This window comes from Procambarus clarkii, chromosome 10, assembly GCF_040958095.1.
Source record: "Procambarus clarkii isolate CNS0578487 chromosome 10, FALCON_Pclarkii_2.0, whole genome shotgun sequence".
Lineage (NCBI taxonomy): Eukaryota > Metazoa > Arthropoda > Malacostraca > Decapoda > Cambaridae > Procambarus > Procambarus clarkii.
This window is the reverse complement of record NC_091159.1, coordinates 38,749,427-38,768,078: the sequence shown is the minus strand read 5'-3', so window position 1 is coordinate 38,768,078 and position 18,652 is coordinate 38,749,427. Positions and strand designations below refer to the sequence as shown.

The following is an 18,652-nucleotide window of genomic DNA, read 5'->3' as shown; positions in this document are numbered from 1 at the left end:
TTGGAAGCATTCTATCTGCCTTCGACCTGGTCAGGCACCCAGAAAGGTAAGCGCCCCTATTCTGGTTAAAATATTGCTACCGAAAGCCAAACTAGTGGACAGAACTCTCCAAATGAAAATGAGCAAACGAGTATGACGTCACCGCGCTGCTGTCTGCGCAGCTCCCGCCTCCCCAGGAGGGGGAAGGGGAGCCCCAAACCCCCGCGTCAGCTATCCAAACCCCAGTTCTGAGGCTAATGTGAACTGGCAAGGTCGTGCACCTCTGGCTCCTGGTGTTTTCCCCAGTTCTGTACCATGTGGTGTGGTCCTGTCTACTAGGTGGTGCTCGAGCCAAGAGTAACTTCACAAGTACTCGGGCTGCATGCGCCTAGGGTCCCCTTCCCCAGATTCCCTGTAAGTACTTCCCTTGGGGCTTGGGGCCACCTTCCACAAATCACCTTAGGGGAGTCCACCTCCGCAAGGTCTTTTGCTGCTCGGTGACTGACCACCCTTGGAGTCAGCTGGGGTGTTTCATGCACCACTGTTTCCCTCTGGGTAGGGGGTAGTTTCATCACTGGTTGGGATGTAGGGTACTGTGCAGCTAGTTTTCACCTCTCATAGTGGCCAGCTCTGTTCCACCTGGGCACGTTGTCCTCTTGTGGGATTTTTCTTTTGTTTTTATGTTGCTGCCTGGTAGGGGTCTGCCCCTTGGTTTGGTCACACCCATTTATATCTCGGTGGCCCTCCACTAAGCCCCTGTGAATGTACACGTCCCAAGGGTTCAGCTTTAGCAGTTTGCTTGGTAACTTTGGGCGCCAGTTAGCAGTACCCCTTCCTGGGCTTCCCTTAGTGAAATTACGCAACTAAGGGCCATGGGAAACCCCGCAGGGGCTCTATGGTCTGATAGTGCAACCCCTGGGTTCCCTCTCGCTTCGTGTAAGTTTGTAGGTTGCTCTGTCCCTTGTCTCAGGGTGACACTCACCGGTTGTGTCTCCGTCATGCTGCCTGTTGGGTTGGTGACACCTTCGACTTGGAGTCTTACGAGTCTTGTTCCTTGTTTGTACTCCAATTCACCCAGTCTGATGATCATGATATGCGGGTGCAGGCAGCTTCGGCAGTGCAGGTTTAGGTTGCTGCAACAGAACAGGGTAGCAACCAACACGCTAGGTTGGTTGTTACCCCGGATGCCCCGAGACTGCCCTGTTTTGGTTATAGGGACCCGAACTTGGAGGTGTTGGTCGCTTCGCCCTTGGTTCAGTCCACGCCCCCCTTGTCCTTCCCTCTCTGTTGTTCATCCTGGTCTTTTCCCCTATGCCTCCAGCTATGAAGCGTCTGAGGTTTCGGAGTTAGGGAAGGGTTTATTTGGTATTGAGACTAGGGCAGTTTTGGGGGATGCCCCCTTCTGGGGTGGCGACGGAGGCATTCGAGCATGTTCCTCCAGCCGGAGCTTCTGGGTCTGACCAGTGGGCCCCCTTCGTTCCTGCTTTCTCGGCTGCTCCTGCCTTTTCTTTAGAGGCGGGGGGGTGTGGAGGATGGCTCGGCCCTGTGTCCTCATGGGAAAGTTCCCGGGGCTGGGGAGTGGTTGACTTGGGGGCCTTGGGGCCCATTGGACCCCGCTTGGGTGTTTTGTACTCTCTGTGCAGGACTTGTTGTTGCAAGGAGAGGGGTTCTCTGTTCCTTTCTCCTCGTGCGAGTTGAATTTGACATCGACCCCTCCCCGGGTTTGGTTCCGTGCTCCCGTACCTGCTTGATGGGGTTCTAGGAGTTCTTTTACTCCCCAAGCCCGGCCTGAGGCGAGGCTTAACTTGTGAGAGTTTGGTCCACCAAGCTGTTGCTTGGAGTGGCCCACAGGCCCACATTACCCACCACAGCCCGGTTGGTCTGGCACATTTTTTAGAAAACAATCTAGTTTTCTCTTGAAGATGTCCACGGTTGTTCAGGCAATATTTCTTATAGTCGCTGGGAGGACGTTGATCAGCCGCAGACCTCTGATGTTTATACAGTGTTCTCTGATTGTGCCTACTGTATGGCACCTCTGCTCTTCACTGGTTCTATTCTGCATTTTCTTCCATATCGTTCACTCCAGTATGTTGTTATTTAACCGTGTAGATTTGGGACCTGGCCCTCCAGTATTTTTCATGTGTATATTATTTGTTATCTCTCGTCTCCTTTCTAGTGAGTACATTTGGAGAGCTTTGAGATGATCCCAATAATTTAGGTGCTTTATCGCATCTATGCGTGCTGTATATGTTCTCTGTATTCCCTCTATTTCAGCAATCTCTCCTGCTCTCAAGGGGAAAGTGAGTACTGAGCAGTACTCAAGACTGGACAACACAAGTGACTTGAAGAGTACAACCATTGTAATGAGATCCCTGGATTTGAAAGTTCTCGTAATCCATCCTATCATTTTTCTGGCTGCCACAATATTTGCTTGGTTATGCTCCCTAAACGTTAGATCGTCGAACATCATCATTCCCAAATCTTTGACATGCTGTTTTCCTACTATGGGCAGAGTCGATTGTGTTTTGTGCCCTGTATTATGTTTCAGATCCTCATTTTTGCTGTACCTGAGTACCTGGAATTTATCACTGTTAAACATCATGTTATTTTCTGCTGCCCAATTGAAAACTTTGTTGATATCTGCTTGTAGTTTTTCAGTGTCTTCCACAGAGGTAATTTTCATGCTGATTTTTGTGTCATTTGCAAAGGATGACACGAAGCTGTGACTTGTATTTTTGTCTATATCTGATACGAGAATAAGGAAAAGCAGTGGTGCTCTGTACCTTGAGGTACAGAGCTTTTAAATTAACTGCGCTTGAACTCGATTTTATTTGATTAACCTTTACTCTTTGTGTTTTGTTCGACAGGAAATTTAGTATCCAGTGTCCTACTTTACCAGTTATTCCCATTGACCTCATTTTGTGTGCTATCACTCCAAGATCACATTTGTCTAATGCCTCTGCAAAGTCTGTGTATACTACTACTGCATTTTTCTTTTCTTCTAGAGCCTCTGTGATTTTGTCATAGTGGTTGAGTAACTGTGACAGACAGGATCTTCCCGCTCTAAATCCATGTTGTCCTGGGTTGTGTAGTTCATTATTTTCCATAAAACTAGAAATTTGATTCCTAATCACTCTTTCAAAACTTTTATTATGTGTGATGTTAGTGCAACTTGTCTATAATTTTTTGTGAAGGCTTTACTACCCCCCTTGTGCAGAGGAGCTATATCTGCTGATTTAAGTGCAGCTGGTATCTCCCCTGTATCTAGGCTCTTTCACCATATTATGCTGAGCGCTCGCGCTACTGGTACTTTACATTTCTTAATGAATATTGAATTCCACAAGTCCGGCCCAGGAGCTGAGTGCATGGGCATATTGTCAATTTCTCTTTCAAAGTCTTCCGAGTTTGTGTTAATATCTATTACATTACCTGCATCTTGAATGTCATACATAAAGAAGCTGTCTGGATCATCAACTTTCATGTTGTTTATTAGTGTGCTAAACATAGCCTCATACTGGCTCTTTAGAATTTCACTAATTTCTTTGTTGTCTTCTGTGTACGTACCTTCAGTTGTAATTAAAGGTCCAATACTGGGGAAGTTTTTTATTTTTATTTTGCGTATGTGAAAAAATGTTTTGGATTTTTCTTTATCTCTTGTATAGCTTTCTGTTCCAATTCCATTTCTTCAAACTCGTAAGCTCGCTTCAACATTTGCTCTTTTTCTTCGATCTCCCTGTTTAGGTTTATTTTCCTTTCTTGTGATACTGTAGTCATGTCTGCCTAAGCATTTCTGTTATTGTTTTCCTTCTCCTGTACAGTTGTCTGCATTCACTTTCTAGAGTGGTCCTCTTTCTGCCCCTCCTCACAGGCACGTGCTTTAAGCAGAACTTGAATGCTTCAGCCGTCAGTTGAGCTATTCCCTGTAATTACCTAAGTGCTGGATCTCCTCTTGTCTGCCTCTTGGGAAAGAACTTGGGATAAGAAGTGACACTCCCTGTGTGGGAGTTTTGTCGCTTAAGACCGTTTCCCATTGAATGTTTGCAAGGTCTACATTTTTTTTCCCAGTCGATCCTCTTATTGTTGAAATTGAATTGATTGAATACCCTTCTCGCTTGCTGGGTCTCTTAGACCTACTACCGTTATTTATGCTAGTTCGAACTTCAATGAGCTAATGGTCTGAGTATGTATTATCTGAGATTGTAATGTCTCTGATTAGTTCATCATTGTTTGTGAATAACAAGTCTAGTGTGTTTTCGTTCCTAGCTGGTTCTGTGATCTGTTGATTGAGCGAGAATTTGTAACAGATTCTCAAAAGTTCTCTGACCTGTGGTTGGTTGTTTCCCAGGTCATTCCCTGCTGTGATATTTGTGTTTGCTTTCATTCTCCATCTTAGACTTGGTAACTTGAAGTCTCCAAGGAAGATAATATCTGGAGCTTTGTTCGTTAGATTATCAAGGATGTTCTCTATTTTGTGCATCTGCTCTGTGAATTCCTCAACCGTTGTATCTGGCAGTTTATATATTAGATTAATAATTAAGTTTATTTTTTCTACCTTAATTCCAAGTACCTCTACCACCTCATTAGTTGAGTTTAGTAGCTCTATGCATACCAGGTCCTCTTTAATATACAGACCTACTCCTCCATTTGACCTAGTTTCTCTATCACATCTATATAAATTATAATTAGGAATCCAGATTTCACTATCCATGTAATCTTTCGTATGAGTTTCTGTGAATGCCCCAAATATTGAGTTTGACTTTAATAGGAGGCCATTTATGAACTTAACTTTATTTCTTGATTTTGACTTTAAACCTTGTATGTTTGCAAATCTGAATGATTGTCGATATTGTATGTCACTTCTGGAAGGTTTTGGTAGTTCTCCCCCCCCCCTCTCCACCCTGACACAGGGTGTGTTGTTCTGGCAATTGTTTGTTCAGTTTTGGAAGTGGTACTGTGGAGTGTGGTAGTTTCTGTGTAGTTGGGGGTGTAGTATGTGTGGGCTTGATGACGAATTGTAGTCCAGTCTTGGGCATTTCCCCCTCTCCATCCATACTCCTACAATGTTTCTGCCTGTCTGTTCCTCCCCCCGTTTCTGCCTGCCTCTAAAAAATTTCCAGAGCTATTATATTTTACTTCCTCTCTTATATAGTGCTGTGTACCTCTCACATGGAAATCAGTGCAATGAAGATCGTAGCATTTCCTCTCATTAACTGAGAGTTTGCATAGCTTAAGGTGAAAATATCTACACTCTGTACCAAAGCGACATCTGCCTTTCCCTAACATGTTTCAGCATTTCTGGGGATGCATGAATGTGCATTCCGTACCTCTGGTCCCATATCTGCACTATCCTTTTACATAATATCTGCAAATATTTTCATCTGTGCTTGTATTCTTATTGTTTGTACCCATGCACGACTTGGCTACCTCTGTGTTTTTTGTTCCAACTTTCTCGTTTCCGCATTTTCTCAGTATTGCCCTTATCTTTCTCCTTGTTGCTTTCATCTTTCTCATTTGTGTTCTCGTCCTTCTCATTTTTTCTCTCCTTATTCATATTACCAGTGTGCTCTTCAATATTGCCTTCATTTTCGTGTACTTTGACACAATGTCCTTCTACATTGTTAATTTGGCTCTCTAAACTCTCAGTCCCTGGGTTGTGTTTAGTGTCCATTGCTGTCTTTACATACTCTGCATATATTTCTGGTAGCTTTTGTGTGAATTTTAGCCTATGTACTTCAGGAATGTCATTCATTAGTTTGGTGATGTTTTCCCACATCTGTCTATCATTTTGACAGATCCAGTAGTTACCTTGTCTGTTTGCATATTTCGCCTTGAGTTTGGTGATCCCGTCTTCCGGAGGTTTTCGGCCTCCCACATCCCGCCTCTTGTAGTGCGGGAGACCTTCGCTGCTTACCTCCTGCACGTCCCGGATTACGCCTCCATAATGGTTCCTTCATATTGTGTGTTGGTTTCGTCAGCGTGTGTCATCTGCCCTTTTGAAGCTATTTGCGCCGATCTGCGGGGTGCAGTGTTGCTACTTTTGCTTCCCGTCTTGCGTGTCGGCAGGTGGTGCTTGCTTCCTCTGTGAAATTTGCTTGGGCCCTGGCTCTTAGGTTGTCTTTGCCTTTTTGTCCCTTGCTGTTTGCAGAGTCTGCAGTGGTACAGTAGGCGGTACTGCAGGCAGCTTCATCCGGTTGTCGTCCCTTGTTGGACTTGTTGGTTCTCCGTGGGGCGTAGGGGAGTCTTCCCGGAAAGGTTGTGCCAGAGCTCAGGGTTCCTCCCGTCGGGGTAGGCCAGTGGTACCAGTTTCAGCGCCAGTGCAGCCTTCGGAACCTTCTTCATCTGGTCGGTGCTGTGATCACTTTGTGCGGAGGTCGAGTTCACGTAACCCATTCACAGTTCGTCCCGTTGACAGGGCAATGGGGGGGGGAGGCTCACTCTGTTTGCTCACACCTGGTCCCATGATTTGTGGGGCCTTTCGGGTCATTTCGTGTAGCTTACGGTGGTGTTGGGTGGCTCCTCCTATTTTGGGGGGGGGGGGTTACAGAGTTGGCAGGGTGGGCCTTTTCTCTTGCGCTCTGTCGGGTCATCTCAGAGTGGGCTCACTTGGGCGTGGTTGGCATGACCTCGTCCCTCCAGTGGTTTCCCGCCTGTTTCCAGTTCTGAAATGGGACTGGAAGGACCTCAGGTTTATTCTGGACTTATCCAGTCTGAACCCATGGGTTTATTGCCTCTCCTTTTGTATGACCATTCTGTCACAGGTCTGTCTCCTCTTGGAGCTGGTTGCTAGGATGGTGTCCCAATTTCTCCGGAGTTCAGAGGCTGGTTTAGTTTTGTTGTGGGGCATCAGGGTTACCGCTTTCGTTGTTTTCCATTCAGCTTGAATCTGGCACTTTGTGTTTTCACACGCCTTCTCTGGTCGTGGTGGCCTGTCTGCGTCTTTTAGGGATTCGGGTTCTGGCCTACCTCGATGACTGACTGGTGTTGGCTCCCAGCCGGTCCCCGTGTCTGCTCGCTGGGGATTTGTGCTTTCCCAGCTTGCCAGGTTCGGGTTCCTGATGAATTAAAGGAAGTCCCATCTGGTTCCCTCTCGGGTTTGATCTTGGCTGGGATTTGTGTGGGACTCTTGGATCACTTTCTTCATCTCTCCTTCTGGTGGCTCTGTTGTGGCTGCAGTTCCACCTTCGGCTGTTTCTGGAGTGAGGGTTTCCGGGTCACGCAGCAGTTGGTCGATAGTTCGTGCAGGAGTTTGAGCTTTGACGGGTTAGTCTACCTGCCGGGTTGAATTTGGCTTCGTTGGCTGTTCTGGTTCCTTTGGGGATGTCCCTTCCACCTCTCGCAATTGCTGGGGTTCGGCCTTCGGGTGCCTTACGTAGGCTGCTGCGTTGCTGGCATCCTCTTCGGGTTTTTCGGGGTTCAGCGCCTTGGCGCCCAGTTCGCGGCTGTGTGAATGTCGCTTCAGAGGGTTCGGGTCGCTCGCGGATCAATGATCTGGCTCCATTCGGATGGCTTCCCGGTGATTCCTTGCCTGAACAGCGAGGGTTCATTGTAGTCCTTAGCTCTTTGGGTGACTCATCTGCTGAATTTTCAGGGTTTGGCTCTCCTGGCCGTTCATGTTCGTGAGGAGTCCAGCGTCCTGGCTGGTGTCCTTCTCGGTTCATTCCTCTGTCCACGGAATAGACGGTCGATGCCGACGTGTTCAGTTGACTTTCCCTGACATATGGGCTCCTGGATGTGGACCCCTTCACATTGGCGTGGTCGCAGCATCTTCCGATATATGTGGCACCCTTCCCCGACTGCGAGGCCATCGGAGTCGATGCTTTTGGCAGGACTGTTTGAGGTGGGGTTTCCTGTACCTCTTTTCCCCGGTTCTGCTGTTGCTCCAGATCCTAGCTTGTTTGGAGACTTACTAAGGGAGAGTAGTCCTTCTGGCCTCTTGGTGGTCAGCCCAGCCTTGGTTACAGGTGCTGCTTGCTTGGTGTCCAAACCCTGGGGTCTTCTCGTGGCTCCGCCTCTTTCAGCAGGTCGGGCCAGTTCGTTACGTAGCTGATTCGATCTTCTCCTCCGATCTTCGTGTCTAATCTTTCTGATGCGGGTCTAGCACCACTTGTATGGTGAGCAGGTGGCTTCTTTGATGGTGTCCCACTTGCATGCTTCGTCTCGGGGGCAGTATGAAGTTTCGTGGCGGTCCTTCCATTATTTCTTATCCCTTCGTAGGTTTACTTCTGTCTCTGCTAATGTTGTCTTGTCCTTTCCTTCATGGTTGTTCCAGGACCGGCATCTTATGCCGAATACTGTCGCCTTGTATCGTGCGTCGCTGGCAGAGCCACTGCAGCTTGTGTTCGGCATTGATGTTATGTCTGCACCGTTCTGCAAGCTTTCTTGTGCATTGTTTCTCGTGCTCACCTGCTTACGCGCTGCCTGAGCCATCCTGGTCTCCTTTCTTTCTTCTCCTTGGTTTGTGGTGGCACTTTCGGTTCAGGATTGTTTAGCGAAGGCTCTTTTCTTGTTGGCATTGGCCTCTGGGGGTCGGGTTGGGGAGCTTCATGCTCTTCTCCTGCGTAGAGGTTTCTGCTCTTTTGGTCCTCGTGGTAGGTTTGTTTGTTTGCAGCAGTCTCCTTTTTTCTGGCAAAGAATGAGACTGCTGCTTTTCGGAGAGGCCCCTTGGGTTGTTGATGGTTGGTTAGGCCAGGGGTGCATCGTGTGTTGTGTCCAGTTGCGGCTCTCCACTGTTATCTACGCATCACGGCCTTGGTGGCCGGGGATGTGCTTTGGGTTGACCCGGTTTCCCTTCTTCCCTGTTCCAGGGTTTGGGTCTCCCAGGTTGTTTGCAGGGCACTTCGGTTCAGCCAGCCTGCAGTCTATCCTCATGCCTACGCTGTTCGTATGTTGCTGCATTGGCTGATGTTTTTGGTGTCATGTCTGGAGCTTTCATTTGGGCATGTGGTTTATTAGAGGTCGTGTGGTGCAGCCTGATGTCTTCGGGTAATTAGCTCCAGGAAGCCAACGGGGCTTTCCCCAGAAAGCTAGCGTTGAATATAATGAAATGCCATTTTCTGGGTGAGACCCGGAGGCTCCCCGGCAACCCTCCCTCCCTCCAGTTGGCAGTTTTTTGTGTATTTTGACAACCAGCCTCAGAACCTGGGATTTGGATAGCCGGTGTGGGGGTCTGGGGCTCCCCTCTTTACCCTCCCAGGGAGGGGGGGAGGTGCTGCACAGACGGCGGCGTGGTGACATCAAACTATTTTGCTCATTTTTATTTGGGGAGTTCTGTCCACTAGTTTGGCTTTCAGTAGCAATATTTTAAGCAGAATAGGGGTTTTATTTTGGGGTGCTTACCTTGCTGGGTGCCTGACCCAATCGATGGCAGACATAGAATGCTTCCAACCACACAGGGGTTTCTATAGGCCATTGCTCCTCGTACCTCTCTGAGGGGGCCAGGTTCTGGCTCGTGGTCCCTAGTAGGCCTAGAATTCCATGTGCATCGACTGATGCCAGGGTCTAATATATTCATATCAGCCCGGTTAGCTCCGGGGGAACCTCTGGGTCTCACCCAGAAAATGGCGTTTTGTTACATTCAACGCTGGGTTTTTTCATTTTTAACGGTGCACATACGTGTACAGTATTTATCACAATGATATGACATTTATATATGTTGATAAAGTTGCGAATATTTTATTTTTCATTAATCACTAAGATTAAAATGATAATAAATTATATATTTATAACACTATTGTATTATTCCTGTACACACAGTTATCTCACTGAATGCTACTATATGTCTTTACAGCCCCCCTCCAACAGTCAAGCTTCCTAGCGACCCTATTGTGGAGATGGAGGCTTCTGCCAATGCTGATGATAGTGATCAAAACAGTGATGAGCTCAAACAAGATCATGCACAGTTAAACAAGGATGAAAATGAAGGTAAGGAAGACAATTTAGATGAGGAGGATGGGAAGAGCAACAAGGATACACTAAGGAAAAAAAGCAAGGAAGATAAGGAAAAGAGAAAGATAGAAAAAGAAACAGAGAAATTCTTGAAGGAATTGGAAAGAAAAGAAAAAGAGGCGGATAAAAAGGAAAAAACACGAGAGAAAAAGTTAAAAAGCCAAGAAAGGAAAGAAAAAGTTAAAGAAAAAAAAGATCAAGATAGACTGGAGAAAAAGGAGAAAGATAAGCAAGCAAAAGATGAGACCAAATCAAAAGACAAGGACAAGAAGGTTAAAGAAGATCAGAATATAACAGAAGCTGAATGTACTCTAAAGGAAAGTATGAAGATTGCATCAGAGCCAGATAAAAAAGTGAAAAGCAGAATTGAAGACAAGGATTTGGAAGATGACCCTAGGATTGGCACATGGAACAGGCTTTCTGCCCTCTTCAAGTTCAGTAAATTGAACAGCAGGAGTTACAAGTGTGAAGACGAAGATACTAGTGGACAGGGTAAAGAGTGGCAGGCTTCCTTGGACCCTGAAGCTCCACCTCTTCCCCCAAAGCCTTTACCAAATTCCCCAATTATGAAGAATATAGGGACAAGAGTAGATATATAGACATAAAATACTATGCATTTAATATATAGCATTTTTGTACTTGATATTTATTAGATTTTCTGCATGGGATCTCTCAGTAACTTCCTAAGCTAATCTGTGGTATTGTACCACCAAACCTTAGCCCAATACACCAGGTCTCAGAGACTCATTCATCACACATTAGGAGCTAGAAATAGAATCTGGCTCACTACACAAGCAAAGGCAACAGGGAATCAGAGATCAGCCATAACAACTGAGAAAACCTTCACCAGACAGCATAGGCATAACAAAACAAGTGACTGCTTGATGGAAATTAAGCATCCCTTGGAAACATAGTAAATGATTATTGCAGTGGGGTAAATATCCAAACTGTGATGCGCATATGACCAGTATTAGATGGCAGTCCAAGTCAACTGAGGACTCGTCCAGTTTTTTCCTCTTACTTCTCCATCTCGTATAGCCAGCCCAACACCTTTAATCTGTGTTGGACCTTATGTCAGCTTCTCGGTTTTAACTAAGTAGTGTTAGTTTCCTTGTAACAATACGTTCAGGCGGGGAACATTGCTTTGTTTATTATTATTCCTCGTGACAGTTTATGCCACCCACAATGCATTTGCCCTAGTATTGCATTTTTCTTCCTTGGGGTCAGCTTTCATTTACCCACACCTCACTCAAGATAAGTGTTCTGAGGGGTTGCAAGCTCCTACCTCTATCTTCTATGTGCTAGCTCTTCTCAAATCACCTTGTTTCCTAGACGTGTATGATATTTATTCTTCCCAGTTAATGGAGAGGAGATGATTTTGTCAAATTTGAAAAAAATACAACTTTTTGATTGTGTAATTGTACATGAGAAGATTTGCTCATCACACTGGCTTGCCGTGCTTATCTATGGGTCACTCATTATGTTGCATTTATGATTTCTGGTGAGTTTTTCTCCTGTTTTATGATTGTGATTTCTGCTCTCCTGTTCCTTTCACCTCATAAAGTGAACCAGATTCTAGTCCTGTCTTTGGGTTGGTGAGAGGTTGGGTCTCAAAAACATGGTATGTAGAGCTAAGGCTGGCTGGTGGCAAAGATAAGCTTAGAGGGCTAATGGCACCCCACCAGAATAGGGTGTTTAATTTCTTTTGACATTTTTTTCCTTTGGTTGATCTATGCTTTTCTTTGATATTTTCTCACCCTTTTATTCTTAAATTTGGATGCATTTCACATGTGTACATAGTGTCGTGTTAATATAGGAGTGTATCTCATCACTAGAGTGTCATAAATAATGATTTAGTGTCAGAATATTGATAAAATATAATATTGTTATATAAAAAATTAATAAGTATAATGTACTGTACAGTATATATATTATTTATAAATTATTAAGCCATTTTTCTTTTAATGTACTAGTGAATCATATTGTATATCCATTCCTCAAAGTAACTGCAATTCTCTTGGTAGTCAGCATTGTTTAAGTTATTTCAGGGAGGGCCTCCTCAGTAGCTTCCAATTTTACTACCTTTGGCTTCCCTTCAAAGAAGCTAAGGATAGCCCGTGAATCAGAGATCACCATAGTATTAGGAAAATCTCACTAGGAAGCAAACAAGCACGCTGGCCTGCTGCATGTGCTCCAGTTGGTGGTAATTTCTTGATTTGGTGTACCAGAAAGGCCTCCCTGTATCCCTGTAAGCGAGCCTGGGTGCAGGAGCATGGTTCAATATTGGGTCTCGAATGGGTCTTTGTATGCCAGGTGTGTCCTTGCCAAATTTACCTAGTAACTGTTTTACAACTTGAAAACTAAATGAACGGAAATATGGTTTTCTACATGTTTTCACAAGATACATGTTGTAACTGTTCAGCATTGTTATGTCAATAAGGTGGAAAATCATTTTCTTTGTCCACTTCACTGTTTTCCGTACACACTCTACAGCACCCACCATCATGTCACATTTATCAACTAAACGCATGTTGATGTTGTAGTCCATCACACAATCTGGCTTATATATTATTTGCTTTGTTGTTCTTTTCACCTTGCCACTGTCCACCATTGAACCAAGCTGAATGGTGATCAGCATGTTCACTTCACATCTGTCTTTCCATCGCACTGAAAGTATTGCACCACTTTTCTTACCTCGCAATCACCTACTTGCATAGCATTGTCAAACACAGGCATTTCCCTTCATTTTGGCTTTACTGTGCCACACACTCCAGTTTTATTATCAAGCAAGAATTTGGTTAGTAAGGGACTGGTATAATAGTTATCTGTGTACAATATGTGGCCCCTTGTTCAAATATGGTGCAAGCAGTGCCTTCACCACACTACCTGAGAAGCCATATTGGTCATTAGCAGGAATGTTTACATTTGTAGTGGAATACAGTATCATGTGTAACACCATTCCTGATTCACAGTCACAGACCACAAAGAATTTCAATCCAAATTGGTGGCGTTTTGAGGGAATATACTGCTTGAAGGCAGCACGTCCTTTGAAAAGCACAAGGGATTCATCAATAACCAGCTTCTGAGCTGGTACGTAGTAATCTCTGAACTTTCCAATCAGGTCATTTAGCACGTGCCTCACCCTCCAAAGCCTATCATCCTGTCTCTGGTCTGCATTATTTGCAAAATGAAGGCACCGTAGGATCAACAGAAATCTGTCTCGGGACATATATTTCCCGAACAATGGTGTTGGAACAGCGTTGTCTTTGCTCCAATAATCTGATATCACGTGTTTCACACAATGTTTCATCAACATACAAATTGTGAAAAACACATACAGTTCACCTACAGTTGTCTCTTTCCAACGCTGTAGTCGTGAAAATTCTGATACCTCCTCACCTTCAATGAAATCGGCTTGAAGTCTGTTCGTTTCGTGAACAATGTGTTCCATGAGCAGCTCATCGAAATATGCAGTAAAGAAGTCCATTTCACTCATTTTGTCACCAGTATCAGGGAAAAGATCTGTAATTCCCACATCTCTGTTGTCAAAGTTGGGAATTTGTGGAACAAAATCTTCCCCATCACTCCACACAAATAAACCTGCTGCCTTCCGAGAGTCATTAGCTGCACCACGGCGAGGAGTCCGGGGACCAGGAGCTGAAGCAGGCCTAGCAACAGTAGGGGATTATCTTGAGGTTATCTTGAGATGATTTCGAGGCTTTAGTGTCCCGACGGCCCGGTCCTCGACCAGGCCTCCACCCCCAGGAAGCAGCCCGTGACAGCTGACTAACACCCAGGTATCTATTTTACTGCTAGGTAACAGGGGCATAGGGTGAAAGAAACTCTGCCCATTGTTTCTCGCCGGTGCCCGGGATCGACCCCGGGACCACAGGATCACAAGTCCAGCATGCTGTCCACTCGGCCGACCGGCTCCCTAGGGTCAGGAAGGGTCGATGAGGGAAAAGTATTGGAACATGAGGGGATTTGTTCCTCATTGTTGCCATATTGTTCCATGTGGCGGCGCTTGGCTGGGCGGGCAGCTGATGCGGTGAAACTTGTACTGGCACTAGTAGGCGGGGTAAAACTATTCTCCGATTCTACATTACTAAAACCTGAGAATGAGTCACCTGTTTCAGACTCGTTGATCATATCATAAACATGCAATGGAACAGATGAACTATGTGCTTGGGCGCGAAGTGGTGTTGAGTAGTAGCGGGTAACTCTCGTGGCATCCTCACCCTCGTGGCACCAACATGTTCACCCTCACTATCAGTAGTTTCTATTTCTTCAGGCTGTGTATAGTCCTCATCTATATCCGAGTTGTCAATATCAGATTTGTCAACGTCCTTGAACTGTTGGCATTGGCAATTTCGTCTTCGGTCAAAGACTGAGCAGTGCGCTTAGCGAGGTCAGACGCTGGGTCGTGATACTCTCGCCATGGTGTCTGGCCACTAACTAAGGCCTGGGAAACAAAGGAGGCCTGCTCTAGATTTTTTTTCAAGATGGCGTCTGTTTACAGTCTCCCCTGGCTACGGTATGGGTTTTACACCGCTGTTTTACACCTTTACACCGCTGGACATTTGAATCGTGCCTGGCACCCTTTGGTGTATATCTATACCATGCTCACGGTGGGACATGTTACTCATGGAGTATATATACGCCATGCACACTTGAAGGGTTAACAACATAAACAGTCATTACTGCTGCGAATTCACCACCTTGATACAGGCCTGCCACCAGATGACAGCTCAGGTGAAACAAGGTTTCTCCAGACAGTCAGCTCAGTCACGAGCCTGATGCATGTCTGGAGACACTCGGCTCTACAGGGTTCTCTGTCTCATTTTGACTTTAAGATAAGTGACTTTTACCCCTCCTGTAGTTCCTGTTCCTCTTCACCATCTTCCTCTTTCTGTCCATTTGTCTCGCTTACAAGATTCTCTTTCAGTTCGTATTACCAATGTTTCTCCTCGTATTGTTTCGTCCTTGCCTCCGTGGAGGGGTTCCCCCCTTGTCAAATTTTGTACTTCCCTGACCTGCATCACTAAAGCTTTTACCCCTCCTACAGTTCTGAAGGCCCTTTTCCTTGATCACTTTTCTTCACACTCCCACTCCGTTTCCATTTCCACAGATGGGTCTAAGTCTGCTGACTGGTGTGGGTTACTCTGTTGTTTTTCCTGCCCACACTTATATGTGTCGCCTTTCTCCGGAGGCTAGCATCTTCACAGCAGAACTTTATGCTATCCTCTATGTTCTTCATCCCATGCTTTCTCGTTGTCAATCCTCCTTTGTGGTGGAAGTTGACTCTCGTAGTGCCCTCATGGCTTTGGGGTCCTTTAATCCGGTCCACCCGGGAAATAGGCAAAGTCCATCGAGATTCAACATTGGCTGTTTCTCATCTCCAGTAAATTTAAGTTGATAGAGTTTTGCTGGGTTCCCAGCCATTTGGCTGGGAACCCAGCAAAACGGAACTCTTGACGGAGTCGGAACTCTCGACTTGTGAGAGTTTGGTCCAATTGGACCAAACTCTCACAAGTCGAGCCTGGCCTCGGGCCGGGCTTGGGCAGTAGAAGAACTCCCAGAACCCCATCAAGCAGGTATTAAGCATTAATTAAAAAAAATGCATTGGCCTTTGCAGTATGAAAATTGAGCAGGAAGGAAAGGAATAGTCATATAAAAATTTATAACAATTTACTCTAAAATTAAGATAAACAAAAAATTTATGAAATATACACAAAACCTCTTACTTTAAACACTTGGTTAACACACAAAAGCAAAAATACACATGAAACTTACACTAATACAAAAATAAGGGTGACGCTAAAAGTGTTTACATATACATACATGCAACCCATTCTCGCAAATTCGTAAAGTCAATATTGACTTATTAACTACGTGCATAGGTGATATACTAAACATAATAGATACCCTTAAAAAGATTCATAGAAAACACCGACCTTACCTAACCTTGTTAGTATCTTAAGATAAGCATCTTATTGCTTCGTAATTACAATTATTACTTAACCTATACCTATTATAGATTAGGTAATAATTGTAATTACGAAGCAAGAAGATGCTTATCTTAATATACTAACAAGGTTAGGTAAGGTCGGTGTTTTCTATGAATCTTTTTAAGGGTATCTATTATGTTAAGTATGTCACCTATGCACATATTTAATAAGTCAATATTGACTTATTAAATTTGCGAGAACGGGTTGATACATGACCTGTACACAACGCGGCTGGAGGCAAGCTTCGCGTTGAGACTGTAATGTTGATTCCCTGAGCACCTGAGAGAGGCTTGACGAATTGACTGAGGTCATGGGTATTTATACCCCTGATAGTGATGTCACATCTTGTGTCACCGAGGCTTAGAACTAGGAACCGGCGGCATAACTGGCCATTTATAGACGTAACGAGGAACCGGCGAGTCTGGAGCCGTACACCTGCCTTGGGCTTTCGGGCTGGGTGGAGGTGTCCTGGTAGAGGTGTCCAGACATTCGTCTGCGGCTGGGTTGAACTCCATACCTTTCATAATATGAAGTACTGTATGTAGATCCGGAGGAAGTGTAGTAGTCTGGAAAATAACTTTCTAATGACGACGCTAAGAGTGAAGAAGAGGTAGTTTCCTTGGCTATACTGGGGAATTATGTGACTAATGTTTTACTTCTTTTGTGAGATTTGTGTGCATGATTGAGGAGTATACTGTAAAAACTCAATTTTGAAATAGAAACTAAGCTTCTATTATAAATGGAGGTTATGATAGCTTTTATTTTGAGGAATGGGTATGATTCAAGTCAAATAAGCATTCAGGTTTATATTTATTTGAATTTCCTTGTATATGTGTAATGATGGAGAATGTGGTCTTCCATTATTGCACTGTTGTGTGTTGTGAAGGGTATTAATGTAGGTGAGAAAATGTCTTGAATATCTAGTCTGTTGAGATTTTGCTATCAATATATATTTACATGCTGTACCACTATTGTTTCCATGCTTAAGGTTTAGTATTACTGTACCAATTAGTATCATAATAAAAATATTAATGTACTTTTTATTCTGCATGCAAAACAATAACAATGTTTTTCAGTTTTGCAAATGGGAAGATGGTCTTTAGGGAGACCTCAGTCTCCAGAGACAAGAGATTATTTTTCTAACTGTTCTTTACAATTTAGATATACACTATAAACTATAATCTCTTTTTTTTTTCCATGATACAATTGTTTAACTTTTCTGCTTTTCCCATGATACAATTGTTTAACTTTTCTGTGTTGGCTATTAAAAGTCAGCCAAGCTGAAGTATCATGTGTTTCTGCCGAGATTGTGTCTTGCAATAGTACAGTATTGTCAAATTCTTTCCAATTATTGTTTAAATCATAGTTTTGTATTAGTCTCTTCTTAAATTGAATCTCCTTTGTATTTTGCATAGGCAATGTCATTGAAAAATATTTTGAAATAGTAGTCTCTCAGGAAATGAATGATGTCTGGGTAAAACCTTTATGAAATCTTAACACACATTGATGGGTGCCGGCACACATGTATAAAACAACCTATGGTGTTTATATATTGAGATTTATACTTTATCTTACCATTGCCATAATTTGTGATCAATTATTACACAGCTTAAATAATTTAGTTGTGTGTAAAGTTTAATATTTTGGCTTCATATACTGCTGCTGTATCTTAAGTTTTGTTTTGTTTCAGTGTTTATATTTCCATGGCATTAATAAAACAAGACTCCACTTCTGAGTAAAAAATAGTAAAAAGCAACATTTTTGCTGAAAACCAAAATAATGAGGTAGTGTTTTCTGGATTTTAACTTGCCATTGCTAGAATTCCTGTTTAAAAAGGCTGAACATGAGGTTTTTGTGATAGCACTTCAATTAGTTACATCTTTTTAATATTTAACAGACTTCATATTTCATACCTCAAATCCAGAAAACATAATTGCAAGTGATCATGCAGTACTGCATATCAAATAAGGTTAGGTCACCTAACTTTCCAGTTGAAGCAATATCAGAATAATTTGTATTAAAAATCTGTCTATAACCTTGATGCCTTGTTTCCTCTGGAAACTCCATAGCCTTGGGGAGCTGACCATCTTGTCTTCCCAATACCTTAAAATGCCTTCAGGAATTTAATAAAGACTTGAAGGAGCACATAAACAATTGTCTATGATTTCTACATGCTGATTTGGCTATCATTAAAGTTAAAATTACCTCCTGTACTGAGAGAGGAAACTGAGGAAATAATGAAGACTGATTTCAGCTAGCACATGAGGAAAAGGGAAGAAAATGGAATTGATGAGATACACTGAAGAAAATTATACAGCATAGGGAAATGGTTGACAGTAGTGTATGGAAAAGACACTGTGGAGGTTGAAAAGATTGGAACAAATTGCCAAAATCTATTATTGTTGCCACATATTAAAATTATTTAGAAATTTTTGTTTATTAATAATTTGGCTGGTACCATAATGTCATTCATACTGTATAAACACAAACTTCATCTAAATTTTTCCCCCTCCAAAGTGTCACCTTGTTGTGGTGAGGGGACTTACATACAACTCCCTGGGGCCAGTATAGGTTGCCTTGGCTCCCTCTCCTGCCTCTTTGGGTGTTGTACGTGCTAAGGTACATACCCATAGGGATGTTGTTCAGGTCAACAGACCTTCTGCTGGAGGTCCACATACCCTCACTCCTGCCTGTGAGGGGCTGCCCTTGGTGGATGGTTG

General features: G+C 43.9%; 1 protein-coding gene across 5 annotated transcripts in view; it reads left to right on the top strand.

Moving 5' to 3' along the window:
- The window catches only part of LOC123745435 (Exchange factor for Arf 6), a 109,144-nt gene extending 91,058 nt beyond the window's left edge, over positions 1-18,086 (top strand). For 4 of the 5 annotated variants that reach the window (XM_045726018.2, XM_045726009.2, XM_045726032.2 and 1 more), the window contains one exon: positions 9,767-18,086. In XM_045726018.2, coding sequence (XP_045581974.1) covers positions 9,767-10,523 — 757 coding nt within the window. In that variant the 3' untranslated portion in view covers positions 10,524-18,086. The remainder of the gene's footprint in view (positions 1-9,766) is intronic. The other variant, XR_006771336.2, reaches the window with a different exon arrangement.
- The last annotated feature ends 566 nt before the right edge of the window (positions 18,087-18,652 follow it).